At 40.1% G+C, this 19,202-nt stretch overlaps 1 protein-coding gene across 8 annotated transcripts in view; it reads right to left on the bottom strand.

The window, feature by feature from the left end:
• The window catches only part of LHFPL2 (LHFPL tetraspan subfamily member 2), a 121,768-nt gene that overhangs the window by 12,557 nt on the left and 90,009 nt on the right, over positions 1-19,202 (bottom strand). For 4 of the 8 annotated variants that reach the window (XM_038124163.1, XM_038124164.1, XM_038124161.1 and 1 more), the window contains one exon: positions 5,321-6,099. In XM_038124163.1, the coding sequence (XP_037980091.1) occupies positions 5,321-5,750 (430 nt within the window). In that variant the 5' untranslated portion in view covers positions 5,751-6,099. Of the gene's footprint in view, positions 1-5,320; positions 6,100-6,294; positions 6,347-10,085; positions 10,195-17,521; positions 19,106-19,129; position 19,202 lie in introns of those variants that run through there. The other 4 variants (XM_038124166.1, XM_038124167.1, XM_038124162.1 and 1 more) reach the window with 4 other exon arrangements.

Here is a 19,202-nt window from a genome sequence, read left to right as displayed (position 1 = left end):
TTTCCTTGCCTTCAAGGGCAAAATCACTCTTGCTTTGTTCTCCTAGTGCTTGGGCTCCCTGGCTGTTCAACAGCTTCCACTGCCTGCAGGCAACATCAGCTCACAAGGTGCCTTCTTCCTTATTCACCAGTTTGTCTCTTTCTCAGACAAAATAATGCCTTTGTACAGCATGATGCCACCTATAAACAAATATCCTAAACTATGCTGCAACTACCATAACCTTTTCTGTTATGGTCTTGAATATGAAAGAGCTCTAGAAGCCTCATGCCCCTTCTACCACAGCTTGTGTCTCCTGCTTTTTCTCCCCTCTATGATGAAAGGCCTGGCTGACCTCCCACTTCCTCCTCAGCTTCCTCCTCCGCAACTCCCACTGGCCTCCTTAACTTCCAGCAGCCAGGAGTCTGCAGTTGCATGGCTGCACACACCATAAGCCCACCCTGTGTGGCTGGATCCTACTTCACCCACCCCCACAATCAGCTCCAGATCCTCATCACCTTCAGATGGTTCTTATCACACTCTGCTCAGGCCATCTTCCTAATCACCCAGCCTCCCAAAATGAAAACGATGCCAAGTAACTATAACAGGCTGAGCAATTTCTCAGCTCAAGAGATGTAAAACAAACTCTTTCAGCAGAGAAGACAGACTGTTATACACACAGCTGGTTTGAAACTGAATTTCACCTCTTCATTTTAGAAAGCTGCAGAGAAGTTACTTTGCATTCGAGGGTGAAGTTGTACTCCTGGAACTGAACTATTGCCAAGGTCCTGCAGCCTCTCCTGATGGAGGAACCCTCCAAGATACAAAGAAGGGAAAAGGAGAAGACATGGACAGTCATAGAGAAAAATCATGAAAAGGTCAGAAGAAAGAGCTCTTGAGATACCTGAGAAGAGAAAGTACTGTGGAAGAGCTATCATGGCTTGGGACTGAGCAGGGCAGCAGTCAGGGGGAAAAACAAACCTCTCGTATCTTGGAAAAGAAGAAGATGAGCCATTCCCCAGCAATGCTGGAGGAGAAACTTCTGGGGTGACAGAGAGAGGCCCAAAGCTGCAGCATCTGGGCCCAAACAGACAGACTCAACTAAGCATCCAAGGCAACTTAATGTTCTCTGGCCTGCCTGCAGCAGCCTTTGCAAACACAAACCTCTGCTTTGGCTGACTGGACATCTACCTGTTAAAGATGCCAGTGGCACAGCCAGCTAAGCCACATGACAGCAAAATGCAGCCACATAGTCACCTGAATAAACCAGAGACACTCCTTGGTGTGCACTTGGGACACAGGTCTTCTGACAGATGCAACCCAATTTTTACATTCTTCTGTCAAGCCCCATTACAGCTAGGAGACAGTGGACTGTGAACAGGAGAAGAGATGAGAAGGGGGTGACCCATGAGAAGCCTTCCAGATGAAGCCATCAGCATCCTGGAAGGATTTTAGAGGAGAGGAACTATTTTATCCTCTTTCGGTAAATGTTCCTGGCAAGGCAGCCCTGCTCCAGCACAGTAAAACAGAAGTTAAAGAAACTGAACTCCCAAACCCATTAGCCTTCCTGATGTGTCAGCTCCATTTCCCCACTGCTCTCCCCAAAGCCTTTGCAGGCACATGATGTCAAGCTCCCCACAGAAAACCACAGGGGCTTGCTCAAGTTCTGTGGTTGATATAATATTGATGCAGCTCATTTAGCTTCCTCCCCATGGTGTGCAGTCAGGGTGCTGCTGGTGCATTGTGGCTCAGGCAGACAGTGGCTGTGGGGAAGGGGTTGTGTCTGCCCAGCCATGGCAGAGGCCAAAAAAGGAAGCCAAGTTGCTGATTATGAACTTCATAAAGGAAACTATCAGAGATGAAAGCCAAACTTGGTTTAGGCTCTGTCCTAAGCTCTCCCCACCTTCCTTTAAGGCTAGGTTATGTTTATATTATATTACTTAGCAACAAAGTGAAGTACACAAGCCCAAATAAGACTTGTAAATACATACCCAACTACACTATAGACATATCAAGATATGTCAGTACCAGATCTCCAATTATTTACTTCCTATAGCTACATGATTACTGTTAAAATTTACTTTGAATTCATTCTTGTCAGTTAGCATGTAATAATATTCTTTCTCCTCCAGCCTCTGCATTTCAAGTGATTCACAGACTAAAAGTAGAATACTTTCCCTAAAAAGACATACAAATGAAAGTCTGCCTGGTCTTCCTGCTGCTGGATAGTAATTATCTGTTCAATTACATGTCTCCATTCTCTGCACTCTCTAATGCACAGAAAATGTGCTTATCCAGATGAAACAACCTTCAAACATCTCCAAAACCAGGGCTATTGATTACTGTTTCTACAGCTGCAGAATAAAAGGCACTGCAGTCTGAAAGTAGTGGTAGAAGTAACAAGGAATTACAGGAGATTAAAAAGCAGCCATATTTTCTTCCTTTATGGCCTTGTATTTCTCATTTTCTGCCACAAAAATAATAAAAGAATCCCTACGGTCCAGATACTTGTATGGCTTCCTCCTGTTGATCTAAATGACAGTTTGTACATTTGTCCAAGGGCCATAACAGAAGAGATGTTGCTTTCTGTTCTGTAATTTCACTGTAGGCATCATCCACAACTCATCCTGCTAGACTGGAAAGATATATCCGGTGTCTGTTATTGTTTTGTCATGATGAATTCCAGGAATAAATTAGGTTGTTGTATGTTTTTAATTATACTAAATCTCTACTGCAAAGATACAGAGATTTTAAATGATATTAAGTCTGCAAGATCCTGAATTCCTGTAGATGACTCTACCATGTGGGCATTTCATGTTTAAAAAGGAGATGTTTGACATACTTGCAAATATTGTACTGATATAGGCTGATTAACAAAATTATTTTGTGAATTCTTCTTGTACACTTACTAAAAATATAATTGTTCACACTAGAAAGAATGATGCTATGCTTAAAATTATTAAGGCAGGGTTATAACTTGTTCTCTGGTCAGGGCATTAGTTTATTTATCATAACCCCTGTCTGAATTAGCCATGCTGATAACTACCCCTCTTGAGCAACTTGCTTAAAAAAAAAATTTCAAAACTCAGGAACTGACGAAGTTTAAATTAGCAGCTATCATTAGTCAAAAGAAAAATAATTGTCCCTAAGTAAGCAGATGCTGTAATACTACTGGAACAAAAGTAGCAGTGGACCCAATAAAATTAATCTTGGGAAAACTAACTGCGAGCCACAAGATGCCTGCCTGTAAATACTGGCAGCAACGTTTCAGTAAGGTGACCTTTCTCTTACCTAGTTTCATGCTGTGTCATTTATCTGAATTTTAAGAAGGGAAGTGCTTCTATGCTCAGTACAGCGCAAGAAGGACTGATCTAAGCCGTAACACATACGAAATTCTTTGTCTAGTGTACTGTTCAATGTTTTAGGTTGCAAATCCCATTACGGGTACAGCTGGATTGATAATAAAACATAAAACTGACTTAGCATGCATTTTCTCACTAATGCATGGTCTCCAGAACACTACTCTAAAACACAAGTACCTTCTACCTGTTGATTGCAGGTGACAGACTAGTTATTTTGAGATCGTATCAGAGTTTTAAGTAAAGGGTCTTCTCAAAAGACCCAAATCTGACATGCCAAAGAACTATTTATGCTGCTAATCAATCTCTCCCGTAAAAATGCCCCTCCAAAAGAAAACAAGTAATAATTGCATCTCCTGGAAAAATAGTCATGGATTATTTCTGAAGTGTAGAGTGAGAAAGCAAGAAATTAACAACTTCCCCTGGTTTAATCTGCACTGCCAAGCTGCTTCCTTGTCACACTGCTTCTCGCAAATTCTGTACACCAGGACTGACTACAGCAAAACCTTTCATATTCATCTAAAGAACCTGATATGCTAATTGTATGACATCATATGAACAGAAGCATCTTTAGCCAATCTAGGGATATAATTCTGCTCCAGAAGCACAAACCTTACATTGTGGGTGACATGAAATAAGTGTTATGCTTCCATACTGAAGATGAATGAAGTAGCTAACCGTGAGAGCCACTGTGGTAGTGCTTCAGGAGGCAGCATCAGCCAGTCCCTGGCACGTAACGCTGGCTTTGGAGGGTTGCAGCAGGCAGTAAAGTCGGTCTTCACCTAATTCCCCATGTGTATTTAGAATAAGATTATGTTAAGTCTCATCTCAACTAAGCAAATGAAACCACCCAGCTTAGGATAAAGGTCTGAATATCCATCATTACATCTCCTATTTAGAGATAGCCATCACAGACATGTTTGGCCACCTCAGTGGAGGTGAGAAGGGGGAAAGCTGGATTCACATTTCAAGCAAAACAAGTTAAAACCTAATTTTTTGTTGTGATTAAATAATTTTGCAAATTGAAAACATCTGCTTAAGAGCCCCACTGAGATAAAAAGAGGAGGGGGCCCTGTTCATTCCCTCCCTCCTCACAGGTCTCTGAGGACTGCCAGAGGCAGGGCAGAAGACCACTCTACTCCTCCAGATGACCACACACAGAGAGCACAAAAGATGAAAACCTGTGTATGAGACAGGTTTTCCCTGTGGCTCATTGGCAACTACAGAAAAATGAATACTTGTCTAACTAAGGCTATCCAGGGTTGGTTTACTAACAGTGATTTAATCTCTGTAAAATCTATGGGTTTAAGCAGAAACACCAAATCTCTAGAACAAATTTGTCTTTTCAGGCAAAGCACAGCTGATCCTTCAACAGTGAAAAGACAAGCTCACTGGGCTGTGTAACTGCAGCTGAACAATAAGCTGGCTAAAGGAAAGGTTTATCTCAAGGTATCACTTGCCAAGCTCACAGCTTTGAAGGAGGCTGCTTCACATGAAATGCTGGAGGAACTGGGTGTGCGACTATAACCAGTTCTTAGCCCTAGGGTGGTTTTTACTCTCACCACAGTCATGAAGCCTTTGAGACACTAAGGAAACTACCTTCAGTCCATGGAAAAATTACTAAGGTAGCGAGAGGGAGACAGACTGCCTTAATATGAGTATTAACTTTGTTCTCTGCTGGTAGCAAAGGACAGAAGTTTTTGTAACTAAAAGAAATTCAACAGAGGAAAAAAAAATGAACAGCAAACAAAAGCAACACTGGTCAGTTCATTTTGGCACAGATTAGGCTGCAATTCTGCTGCCAATGTCAATGTATTACATGCTGTATAGCTATAAATTTCAGTTATGTTTGAATAAACACCAGCATATAGAATCACTTTGGGTCTGCCTAATGCATTCTGTCTGCAGGCAGGCCAGAATTGCTATGTTTCTTCATCTGAATCACCCCAAAATTAAAAGTTTAGTTGCTCTCAAAGTGCACGTACCTGCAATCCCTTGTAGCAGCCCACAGACATTAAAAATGCTTTTCTTCATAATACTCTGCACACACATAGTAAAGACAGACACAAATGCCACGGTGCAGAGAATCATGATTCCCATGGCTAGGAAAATAGCGGTTGCCTGCCAGAAGCCACTGGCAATCTCACTGAAGTTTTCAGCGTAAGGACCACAAAGCGTGTCTCGTCTAGAGAACTGCATGTGGGAGATCCTGGTGCAGCGCCCGTAGATGCCCAGCGTTGGACGGTAGGGCTCCTGCTGTCCCCCCGTTCTGTTGTCCACCTCCTCGGAGCTTGAAGGCTTTGCTTTGCCAATCAGCCAGTCTGCACTCATGAAGGCAATGAGCTCTGCAAAAGCCACCACGATACTCAGGAGAGTCCAGAGCATTGACCGACATGTTACAATGACATGACACATATTGATGTCCAGTGCTTGTGATCAGTGCAGCACACTTAGAATCCAGACATAAGGGAGAAAAAATTAAATTAAAAAAGGAAAAGGACCCTAAGAAAATCACTGTGGCTGCTCTGACTATTGTCTCAACTCTCTCACAAAGGCCAAGATGAAGCTTCTCAGGAGAAAAAGTGAACAGCCTCAAGTCTTGCAAGCAGTGCAATAATTTGCTCTCTGTTTAGTTCCTCCTTTTTTCTTTCTTGGATGCTGAGCTCCGAAGTATGCGTTTCTTTTTTAACATTCATACTGGCACATGACACTGCAGGCTGGTGGGGGAGGCTACAAGGACTGCCCACTGTTTGACATCGTACACCTACAAGAAAAGAGAAAACACGTCAGCAGTGAGAAATAAGTCATTTCCACCCCCACAACAAACCAAAATCTGGCACAAGATTCACATCAACATACAAAGCTCTAACAATGGCTGGTCAAACAGAGCCTGCTGGAAACCTCCCTGATTTGCTGCAGGGTAGTAATTAATCTCCCTCCCACTGCTGCCAATACTTACAATATATGCTGTGCCCTATACCATGGTGGGTGTTCGTCAAACACTTTGCAAGCAAAGGTCTCAGTAACACCCAGCGGTCCCACCCACTACTACCACCACACCCCCATCATTTTCTTCTGGTCCAAATTACCAAGGGTGCTGGCAGTCACCCAGCAAAATGTTTGGACGTGTTTAAGCAGTTTCACAGATGTGCCTTCACTTTGGGGAGGCAGCACAACCCGACATCGGGACAGAGGCTGAGCACAGTTCCACATGCCGTGGGCACCTAGGTGCGCTGAAGGAACCTTGTTCCAACCTCCTGGGTTTCTGCTGACTGCAGCTGAGCCAGCCCCGCCTCAAGAAGAGGTGAACAAGATTACAGTTGCAGACAGCTCACCCTGTCATGTGGTGACCCCTTTGAAGCCTGGATTTTGCAAGGAGTGGTGCCTGCCTGGATCTGGGATCAAGGTTTGCACCAGTGTTTCAGGAAAACAATCTGCCTGCAGGTATGTCACACACCTCATCTTCAACTGCTGCCAGCCCTGGCAGCCTCTGGTGATTTATGCCACAGTAAACAGGAATCCACGGAAAAGTGCCCCAGTCACTGCCAAGGGGCCAAAAGCCCTAGTCAGAGGGGTTGCCAGTCAGCCTTGAGCTTCCCAACTCCCCTCAAGTCCCCCTCTGCACAGGCCTGTGTATGCTGCGACTGCAGCAAAATGTTCCCCAGGGCTTTCCCCAAGCCATTATAATGCCTTTCAACAGTGGCCGATGACATTCCCAGAGTTACACTTATCTTAGTACAAGAGGCAGAGATCACTATACTTCCAACTCCTATCCAAACATCAGCCTCAAAATAACAAAGAGGTCATCCCACACACCTCTGCTCTTGAACTGGAACAGTGCTGCCTGAAAGCAAGGGTGGGAGCAGGAAATGCCTTCATGTTACCCCCTCCATGATGAGAATGTAGCACTTTGAAGTTTTCTTCACCAAACCCCAAATACTGACATTGAACTGGAGGCAAGAGTAAAGAACCAGATCTGGACCTCACTGCTGTGCTGCTGCAGTCACCAGATGCTAGAAAAACAGGCAACCCCAATATTTTTTTTTGGGTTTGTCATGGAGTTGGTATTTAATTTCTTAGGAGTTCTGAGTTGGGTGGTTCAAGATTAGCCCCACTGAATGCAAAATGAAACATACACATGCATCTTCACACATTCATAATTTCATCCGGAAATTTCTACTCCCTCTTATATTAGACATAGTGAATCATCTGCAAGATTTCATCCAGCAATTTCTACTCCCCCTGCACTAGTTGTAGTGAATTGTCTAGATCTGCAGATTCCTTTGGTAAAAGAGGCTTAAAGCTGATGCGTCAACAACAGAATTTGTCTCCTGTAGTTCAGTGTTATGGCACTGCCTTAAAAAAGGGACTTTAGACATAGTGAGCAGTTCCGCTAATTTTCCATTTTTGGGGGGGGAGAGCATTTGGTTTTCAAGCAACCTGACATGCTCATGGCTTGAATACACCTTTTGTAATAACAGAGCTGAAGTGTCAGCCTGCCAAAGAAAGTTAATTTGCTCAGTATTTCCATTTAAAATAATGACTGGAATGTAGAAAATGTCCACTACAAACCGATAGTCTTCTGATGTCATCTGCATGATTAAAGAGAATTTAATTGAAAATGCCTTTACTTTTTTTTAAAATATGCTCCAGAAAGCTCTATAATCTGTATTTCTCTGCAAAAACTGCACCCATATGAACTCCTCATCTTTGTAATTCCAGGATTTTCAGTGAGGTGGAAGGGACGTCAGAGCTGAACACCCATAATGGCTGTTACTGTTGACTCTGTACCGCTGGATATAAAACACCATTTATTGAACACAGATGAAAACAAAGTTCATATTTACTTAGGTAGGTGGATATTCTAGATGAACATTGGCAGCCATAAAAATGTATCACTGATAATAAACATGGGATGCTATACTAGAAGAAAAGACCAAATCATGGGTTCTTTCCCAACTGAAAGGTAAGCCCAATAGATTGCAGCAAAATTTTATGACAGTATCTCCGGAAAAGTCACTGCATGAACAAAACAGCCTGTCTAAAGCTGACATGGAGGCCATGTCAAATCTCAGGAGTTCACTTCACTGTTGTGCAACTAAAGGAAACTTTACAGCTTCTAAAAGTGAGGTAGTAGATGTCATTGAGGACTACAATTCAATTGAAAATACTTTGGTTTGGCTTTTCCTAGGCAGTGAGTACTCTGGTGTAAAACACCAAGAGTTAATACAAAAACCAATGTATCCTCATCCTTGGGAGAACTTCTGCATAAGCTTTTCTGGCACTAATGACGTGCTCAAAGGAGAGCACCACTTACCAGCAAGTCCTTTTTGTGAGACAGACAAAAACATTTAAAGTAGGAAGGCAAGCACAGAGGAGGGGCAGAGGCATTTCTTTCTGAGACTTCGTAAGGAAAGATTGCAGATGAAGTACTGAAAACAAGTTCTAGCTTAGTCACAATTAGATAGTTAACCTTTTCCTCCCAACAACCTCTTCCCCCTTTTCTTCCCAACAACCTCCTCCCTGCTTTGGCTTTCACAACGAACCTAACCATTCTCTCTTGTGGCTCCAACAATACATTTGTGCTATACATAGAAGCCTTTCCAGCTACAGGCTCTACTAAATAACTGTGCTTCATGAAGCTTCTCTCTGCTCAACCCCTGCTTTTTTTTCCCTCCATTTTTGCTCTGCAGAAACTCAAACCAGGCCCTTGCAAGGCTGAAAACTAGCTGTTTATTCTTCCTCCCAGTTTCCCATCCCTCAACAAGTTTTTTCCATGACAGAGCTGTATGTTCTTCACAGCACAGCAATCAGCATCCACTTCTGAAAGACTGTCAAAATATTTGCTTTGACAACCCAAATTCAAAATACACAATGGTTCTTTAACCCTTTTGGTTTTAACTCATTCAAAGCAATTCCTGCTGAAGAAGCAGATTACAAGAAGTAGCCTCACCTCATAGTCATTCGGGCCTCTCCCTATTTTTACTACTGCATTCAATCACACTGGTGGGGAAGGAGGCCATTCATGCTGGGAAACAGCCCTGCACAGCAACTGCCCCACATGAGCCACACACCACAGCAGCATGAGGGTCTTGGCAGTGCCATTCTGGCCCACCACATAACCCACATTCCTTGTCCGGACATCACAGCTCTTGGATGGCTCAAACTAAACCTTCAGCCTCATTCACCTTGGCTACCAGAACCATGCTCATAGTCATGTTCTGCATTAAGTTAAGTCTAACACAGTGAAAACATGTCAACGAGAACATCAGATCCTCAAAGTATCCGAAGAGAATAAGAGTTCTCAAATGCAAAATTGTTTTGTTTATTTTAATCTAACAAATCAAGCCAGCTTAAAACATTGCCAAAACTTTCTCTTAAGATTCAATTTTGACAACCAGATACACTGCCTCCAGTCATACTTTCACATCTCTAGCTAGGACTATTCAACTCTTGCCTTTTACTATACAATATGTCTATGTTCAAAGTAAATAAACAACATATATTTTTCTGAATGAGATAAAGAAACAAAATTGCCTCTATTTTACTTACACTGCCAAAACCAGAAAGTGAGAAGCTTATCCAAATAATAGTATTTGAATTAAGGTTTTGATTTTGAAGATGTTGAGCTGCAGGGTTTTGCTTTTGCATACCAGGCAGATAGAAAGGAACAGCTGCTAAATAGAAATCTGAGGCTGTTTATTTTAAAAAAGGTGTCCAACAAGTAGTGTACAAGAGAACCACAAGTACCTTGCAGAACAATGCTGTGGCCAGTCCTTCATGCTCCCCTTATGATTTAACTGAAGTCTGAGACTTGGACGACAATTCAGCTTTTGCCCTTTCCAGTCTGGTTCTGTCTCAAGAGTGAGAATAAATAGTTTTTAGATAAGTGGCTTTTGGCTTGGCTTAAGCAAACAGCTGAATGGAAGGCCACACAGACTGCTGAAGCCATCCCAGTTTATAAAATAAATCCAAGCACAGTTAGACATTTTCTTCTAAAGTTTGTTGGGGTCCAAAGTACAACCACACAGAGGAATTCCTAAATCTTGTTTACCATACACAAGCTTGAGCATCTTATAATGCAAAATGTGCAAATCTTGGAAGCCTGGGTTCTGCTTTCTCTGAAATGTTTTTCATTAGCAGTACTAAACTCTCTGAATATGCTTTGAACTATAAGAGTGGAAGTGGCTCCTATTTGTGTTGATGTTTACTCACTATTTAAAACAAAGAGGCTCACACACTAAGACTCAATTACCTCAAGCTGACCCCCACCCAGGTTGAGCTCCCACTTTAAAAAGTTTCCATCCTTAGGTGTTACTGGACAAGCAAATTGTTCAATTGTGAGCTCACCCTGCCCGGTGAAGTGAGGCAGCCATCAAACCACTGAGGTAATAGGGACTGCACTTAAGACAATGTGGTATGAGCACTAGAGATTGTTCATTTTCTGGGTAAGTGATAAATGTTGGTAAATAAACTTCTCCTCCCACTCGGTCCTCTCAGCATTCTAACAAGAACTCCTTCTGCTCTTCAGGAGATGGCAGGCTTCTGCCAACTTCCCTGCAGTCTTCAAAGCAGCAGAGCAGTCAACAAGCAGCATTTGTGAGGAGATAGAAAGGTGCACCTCTGCATTTCTACCCCACACATTTTGAGGCAACTTGCAAATGTAAAAAGAAGTACATTAATCACACTCCCATCACAAGAGAACAGCAACAAGCATTAGTACTTGGGGAAAGACCAGTTGTCCCAAATGGTTTTTGTGTAGGCTCTCTTTGCAGACCACGAGGAGCTCAGGTGGCACTGGTTTCTGATAAGCACTCCTGTGGTGAGTTTCTGATACTCACCACAGGAAGCACCTGGACCAAGAAGAGGGAAGGACAATTCATTGTGCCTTTGTTTCATCTTCTAAATGTAACACATTTCAAAGTGATCAAAAAGATTCAGTGTCAGATAACAAAATGGAGAAGGTGCTTTAAAGCTGAAGTGGTTGCACAGCTTCAGACAAATAGCTGAGAATAAACAAAGGATTCTCCATTCACCTACAAATTTTCATCAAATTATTGCCAAGCTAAACAACATTCCAGAACAGAGCTTTTTACTTGAAGAACAAAGAGCAAAGTTTTGATTAGTCTTCACTTCTGAATTAAAGAGTGTGAATATTTGCATATCTAATGAATATTTAACCATTATAAACCTGCACAGGCATATTAATGAGTGCATTATTGTGACAGGTGGTTGAAAACACATTAGCCTAAACAGATGAATTTTACTGGTAATGGAAAGAATGTAGACTTATGATGCATCATGTCTTATTCCTCCTGGCACAATATAAGATATGAAATGGAAAATGAAAATATTTTTCAAAATAGTCAAAACACACTGCAATATCCTAATCAAAACACTATTTCCTTGTCTTTCCTTTAAATTATCCTGTTTACTTCAGCCTCTCCACACCAAAGGAATGTAGATGAAAAATTTTAATTAAACTATCCCTCATGTGCCTAAATATTATGTACACCAAGTGAAAAATAAATGTATAAAACAAAAGAAAATAATTTTAACAGTGACTGCTGGCCTCCTGAAGCTGGACATGATGTTTATTCCATTTCATCTTGCAAATGCTATGGAATATGACATCTAATTACAGGGGGATCTGTTTCTAGAATACATCACTGTAAAATAAACAAATATAAAACTTCTTTCCAACTTAAAAAAAAAAAGCAGTTGAAATGTACTATTCTTTTTCTGACCTCATTAAAAGCCATGGCAAAACTCCCACTGACTTTAATGGGGCCAATACATCACTGAAAAATCACTACAAGAATGAAAGTTTCCAAATTTTCAGACCAACTGCAGGGGAAATTTAAACACTGAATTCATTTCCCTCTTCTCTCATCCAGACAAAACTTTGCTTCTTGCCCCCCCACTAAGAGGATATCAAGCTAACTCAGATTTCCAGCACTGCCTCTGAAGTGCAAATTCTCAGGCTGGAGATTTGTTCCATTGCTCTGTATTTATTGACATACAAAATTCCTTAAATCTGCAGCCATTACCTTGTGTTTTGAAAATTTACTTTGGATCGTTTGTAATTCCAAAATTTATTAAAGCCTGCAATGTTAAGAAAAGCTAATGTGTGGTATTTCTATTGTTGCTTCTCAGGAGAAAATTACACATCACATCAAAAATCATCACTAAGGGAGCAATCTTTGCTACAATAGTGATATCTAACTGCTCAGGAATTTACCAAGTGGGAGTAGAATCATGACTTTTCTGTCCTAGTCTGATTCCTCGGTAGCTCACTGAAGTTTCAATCTTCAGAAGTCTCTGAAACTCCCTTTCCTGGTTACCTACATTATCACATATGCAAGCAGACTCAAATATTCATTGTGTTGTGATTACTTCATGAAACTCTTAACTAGAGCTCCTGAAGGAGTCTGATCAGAAAAAAAAGGGAGGTTAGGAGAAAAATGGGAAGTCAGGAATAAGGAACTACTAATATTTATAATATTTATATTAATATATACAACAAATCCTTGCTATTTTTATACTAAGGATTTTTACTTCAAAAGGAACCCAGACTATGGCTATTTAAATAGTTAATAGTGTTTGCATATGCTAGATCATCAGACCAAAACCACATGTAATCTGTGCTTATTGTAAAAAACAGTTCACCCCCATGAGCTCATCGTGACAGATTTGGAACTATTCTTAATAATTTATTAATATTGTACTAAGATATGTATTATACTAATACACTCATTATTGTTTAATATGAGACTAGTGAGAAAAACAGGCAGGAAAGGAAAGAATGACTCAGTTGTGACACTTCTCAGCAAACTCTAGGGAATTGCTTATTAAAAAGACAAAACTAGCTCAGGAAAAGCCTCACAAACACAGCAGATCAAAGACCTGAGGATTGTTTAGGAAAGAACAGTCTTTCAAACTGGAGGGAAGAGAAGCTGTTTTAGACAAACAAGCTTAAGAGAAAGGCACCTATGGGATGTCGCTATTGAAGTTAGGCCAACATGGAATACCATATTGGGTTCCTCATTTGCCCTTAGACAAAGCAGACAGCCCTGCAAACAGCCTTGGTTCCTTGAATGAAGGAAATACCATTTCAGTTAATTCCCCAAAGGAAACCACTGCAGTATCTCCTTTCACATTTGTGGCTCTGTTAGCAGAGCAATCACAAAGGTTATGGACCTCCAGCCTGTCTGAACAGCCAGGGGTGGGTCATTCTTCTGCTGAGATGAGACCTAAGGCTGTAGATCCAAGACCTTTCTGAGCAGGAAGGACCCAGAGTTGTTTGCACTGTTACTCACTGCAAACAATATTCTACATGAGTCCTTCCAGACTGCTGCCAGCTAGAAAGACACCTGACAGGTATCAACTGCTCCCCAGGTTCATGATGTGTAACACTCCCTCAGTAAGGAAAGGACACACTTTTGGCACAACAGGATTTTTGCACCAAGGCACACAGCTCAAGCAAACTACCTGCTATGACAGCAGTGTCTGATGAGATGGAGAACCTATCTTGTCACAAAACGTATGTAATCATTCTTGTTCCTCTTAATTCAAACTGAAAGTGAAACGCCATTCAAAAACAATCAATACAGACAAGCACCTCGGCACAGTAATGCATAAAATGTGTGTACATTACAGGAACACCTTGACTGTGACTTTTCATTGTACTTGAGCTGAGGAGAACCAGCAGTGTCTCCTCAGCTTAGGTAAGTGAAAAGGGCTGTGATGGATCAGAGCTGCTGTTTCTATACAGGCAAGGATGTCTGAAGTACCTCGGCACCACATATAACAGTAAACTTGAAAAGAGTGCTCGAAATACCTTTTATCCAGGAAAAGGCAAAGTACACAGACACTGGCATATCTCCATGCACATCAACTCAATGTGAGCTATAGTTATTATTAATGGTTAACCTCTTGACTGTGGCCAAAGAGAAGAACTAAAATGACATATTTTCAATACTGCATATCAATAATTACAGGAATGCAGGGTTTAGTTGGGATCTCTAAAATGGAAGCTCACTGCAAAGAGCCTGGAAAAATCTAGACTAATAGCTGAAATTCTGGAAACCCCATTTTAGAGCAAGAAGCAAAAATTAACAGATTATTGATTCTAGCAACTGGATTTAATTTTAAAGCCAAGATTGAAGATAATTTTACAAGTTGAGCCATGTGCAAAATTCTTGCTTGTTTTAATGCAGTTTGACTTGCTAGACTAGATATAGCTAACAGTCCTTTTCTGTCCTTAAAATGTATACAACCACGAAAATTAATAACTAACAAATGTTTGTAGAAACTGAAAAGGGCTAGAGTGGAAAAAAAAGTGCCATCTTTCTCAGCTTCACTTTCTCCTAAAATGCTGTCATGCCTCTGTCTCTGATACCATGTGGCTTGTGTCACAGAAACACTTAATGTGCAAACTAAAACTGGACCTGTATGGGGATATGCATATAGATCTGGTAAAGACTCACCTTACTGCCATATAAATGCATAGGCAAAAAAAGGGAAGAATGCATAAATAACCATCCCAGTCCTCCAGATGAGATGTTTCCTCACTCATGTAATGAAGTCTGTAGCAATACTGAAACAGTCTGTAGTAAACTGAACCTCAATGCTGCCACTAGAAATCCTAAAACTTTGGAGATTTAATATACTCTGCAGTGTCTTGCACTGTGCCAAACACTTTTCTTGTCATCCTTCTAACACAAACCTCAGCTATTCCTGCGTCACTTTGAATCTCTACCCCTGACACACCACAGGCAGATGTACCTTTCCTTCTCCACAAAGGAGGACTGTGGACATGGTCACATCTCCAATAGTGACTTTGATTTTCTGCTCACTGAGAAATGGTTTAGGTATTAAACTGCAGGGTTTTTTCCTACAGTAACCACTGCTAAATTAGGCAATTACCACAGCAACATGTCAAAACAGGTTCAAAGAAATTCATCTGTAAAGAAACAAACTTAGCTCTATGACTAGCTTTCTCCACTTGTGCTTCAGAGAGGAACATAAACTTACTCCTAATATCTGTGGCAGATGACCTCCAAAACACATACCTCATTGAAGAGGATGAAGCTACAGATATTTACAGGTCCCACTAGATTGTAGAGAGTGGACTTACTTCACCACAGACCACCCCACCTTTTTACATATTGGGTTGGTTGATTTCTTTCAGCTCTCAGTGACTGAGAACTGAGTGCTTTTGAAAGCAAATGCAGTCTACGGACTGGTAGGAGGGTAACATCTGATTGTAGTGTTGCCAAAATGTAGAAAGTTCTTGATTATGTCTTTCCCAATGGGAAATGCAAATGAATCAAAATGCATATCTGAAGATCTCCCAAGGAATAGACAGAAAATTATTACTTAGAAAAAAGTCCCTGCATACTATAAGCTTTATGGAAGTCTGTCTGCTCTGTGAATTTCAAACATTTAACTGAATTCTTAAACTTATCTTTAAAAATAAGATTATCTACTAGATCTCCTTACTGCATTTCAAGTTCTATGCAAGCACAGAATTTCATGGCAAAATTAGATGAACAGTACAAGAAACACTTTCATTAACTGTCCATCATGGAAGTTGCTGTTTAAAACCAATTTAAACAGTGCACTCATTGCATTCTGTATGGCACTCATTGCATTCTGTATGTCGATACCGATTATTACTAGCATTAATTGGTTCTTTAAAATACATGGTTGCAAATTATAAATTTTATCTTGTTTCCTAATAAATGCTATCCTAAAAACCAACTAATTTCATCAGAAGCAAAATTAATTAGATTTGAATAAATAATTAATAGCATGTATAAAGCTGAAAAAAAAATCATCATTCAGACTATACATGTACTTAAACTTATCAGAATTTTACTCAAAATTTTGTACCATGACTCCCCAATCTAGGAGAAATGTCCCAGTTTATGTAATTGAATATTTACCTTTATCTCAGGTGAATAGGGCATGTTCTTTTGCCAGTCTTTTTCTCTTTGGTTATGTTAAGATTGCAGAATAAAAAGTTCAGATAATACAATCAAATAAACAAAACCATTTCAGCCTAAAACAAAATATACTGAAAGAACTCACATTTTCTCTGGTTTTTGGTTTTTTTTTTTTGTTTTTTTTTTTTTTTTTTTTTTTGTTTTGTTTTTTTTTAAGATGCTTAGTCCAATTTTTTCTCACTTTTGAGCAATAGAGTTATGAGATGTCCAAAGCATCAAGGGAGAGAAAATAAGGAAAATAAATCAAAATTGACTACTTAAATATAGAGAGGACAAAAACATGCAGGTAGAAAGACCAACATTATAATCTATAAAACAGGCTTGGGGACGGAGGGGATTGAGTTTTTTCCCTACTGAAGCACTGCCTAACATTCTGAAATGTTTTCCAATGACTGCTACCCATTACTAAGCTCCAGATCTCTGACAATGTGTAAAATTGTGCTATCTGACACAGCTGAAATTTTGTCTTCTGTATATTTGTAAATATATACATATATACATATATATTTATTTATATATATATACACACACAAACACACACACACACACACATTTATATATATATATATATATATATATTTACATTCTTCCTGAATAAAAGTTGAATCAGGAGATTTATCTATTTTGACAGATATAAGACTAAGGACACCAAAATTCTTACTTTATTTAACCAGCAAAAATAAAAAAGAAAACTTCTATTAAAGGTAAATTTCAAAAATTATTATCTCAGAGCTTTATGAAAAAAGCATAAACTGTAACAAATTCCACAATCTACTGAATAAATCAAATGGAAAGCAAAATAGCTTCAATGCACACCCAGAACCCTGACAGTCTCCCAGCACTGTTGGATGAACGGTGTCTACAACACTTGCAGGTCATCAGTTTGGCATCTTTTGCACCAAAATGGCACAACAGGCTCCCTTTCTTATCTTTATGTCAGCGAATACAATTTTAAGGAAACTGGAAATAAAACTCATTAATCTGTGTTCAGTGAATGCCATCCTTAGAAAAAGTAAGGGATTGTTTCTTTTGGAATATTGCTTATCTTTTACAATTTAATTCATTATGTAGAATACGAGCTAACAGATCTATCTGGTGCTCTGCATAGGATAAATTCCAAGAATACACTGGTTAGTATATACTGCATTTATTCCACTAGGGTAAACAAAAACTTACCAAGGTAAAAACCAAAATCCAAATGAAGCATTTGAGTCCTTGCTTCTGTAATCACTTTTCCCCTGACCTGTCATGATGGCAGGAGTAACAGAAAAGAAGCTCTCAAAGCTTTTTGGTGCAGCCTGGTCTATTTGCAGCACAGACAGAAGAAAAGATTTAACTGGAGTGACTCACTATTTGGATTAAGATCTCATCTGAATTGAGATGTGAAAATATCAATTTGCTTGAGATGACATAACTGCTGTTGCAAAATCTAGATTCCTTTAGTAGTAGCTCTCCTAGAAAGAAGACTTTGTTGTAAGACAGAAGTGAGAGGCTGTTCAAGCAGATGGTTCAGCTGGTAGATGTGCACAGCCAGGTCAGAGCTGCCAGCACTGCTTCAGCAGCCTCCTTGCAGCAGGCTGTCTTCTCACAGCTGCAATTTGTGATCTGTGCCCTTGCAGGTTCTGCCCTTGTAGGGCTGAGATCCACATCAAATGCTCGCCTTTGTGTTTGGAAAAACTCAGCATGCACCAGGCTTTGATGGTGAAGCTGTCACCACTGGCTTCATTCCTGGTGTCTTCTGCACTGAAGGTGATCCCTGTTTTGCAGCATTATTTTAAGATACTGCCTGAGTAATTCTGGACAGATCACAAGAAAAAATTGCTTATCTTTCACCAAAATTTACAGAAAATTCAGTTTCCTCTGGACTGGAAGAGACATATACAGATTGGTGCAGGAGATGCCACAGCTGGTGGCAGTTCTGTTCCTCTCTGTTCAAGGTGTGTGTCTTTGGCTTCAAGAACATTCACATTTGTTTACTGTGCATGTTTTTTTGCAGGAAAGGAAAGAACTACTTTTTTCCTTTTTTACTATAATCAAAATCTGCTATTCTGTTTAGGGAAAGGGAACATAGGAAGCAGAAGATATTAGAGGGCAAAGTTATTATTTTTTATTTTTCTTTCTTGGTATGGCGCAGCTAAACACTTATTTTTTTTACAGTTTCAAAACCAAACTTAGGGTAATTCCTTCCCTGTAAGAAATATTTGTATTTGCTCATCATGATCATGACCTTGGCAGTGTGATTTAAGGCTTCTGAGTCCTTGCAGCTGTACTGAACTCTCCAATGCCTTTACAAAATACTAGAATAACAAAAGAAGAACACCAGTATTCACTGAAGTGTTTAACAAATTATCAGAAAAATTCTAAAGCATTTAGCAGAGTCTTAGTTCTTTTACCTAGGATATGCCCAGTAGCTTGCCTCCCAATAAAAAACTACAGAAATTGTACAGTAGCATTGCACTGGAGCGAAATACTGCTTGCAGCACGTGCACACCCCAATTCCCTGTATTCCACAGACACTGTCTTGTATGCAGGAGGGCTTCAAAACAGTTGAATCTACAATGAAATATGCTGAAAGAACAATAATGCACGTAGCTCCTTTCCCCAAATGTCGAAAAACTTCTGTGAACTACATTTCGACTTTTTTATGACCTGTTACAACAAGATCACATACAAATGGTCTAGTTGGTTGGTTTGTAAACAAACAAACAAACAAACATGACAGGTTAGGTTAGATTAGATGTGTGTGTCAGAAATGTAAAATTAGCATGCTGGTCACAGTCATACCCAGTAAAACAATCGTCTCCCTTGTTTTCAAACTCGTAGTTTCGTTGTTGTTTGGTTTTTTTTCACAGGAAGC

The sequence above is a fragment of the Motacilla alba genome, chromosome Z, assembly GCF_015832195.1.
Source record: "Motacilla alba alba isolate MOTALB_02 chromosome Z, Motacilla_alba_V1.0_pri, whole genome shotgun sequence".
Classification (NCBI taxonomy): Eukaryota; Metazoa; Chordata; class Aves; order Passeriformes; family Motacillidae; genus Motacilla; species Motacilla alba.
The sequence above is the reverse complement of the archived record's forward strand: the minus strand, read 5'-3'. Positions and strand labels throughout refer to the sequence as shown.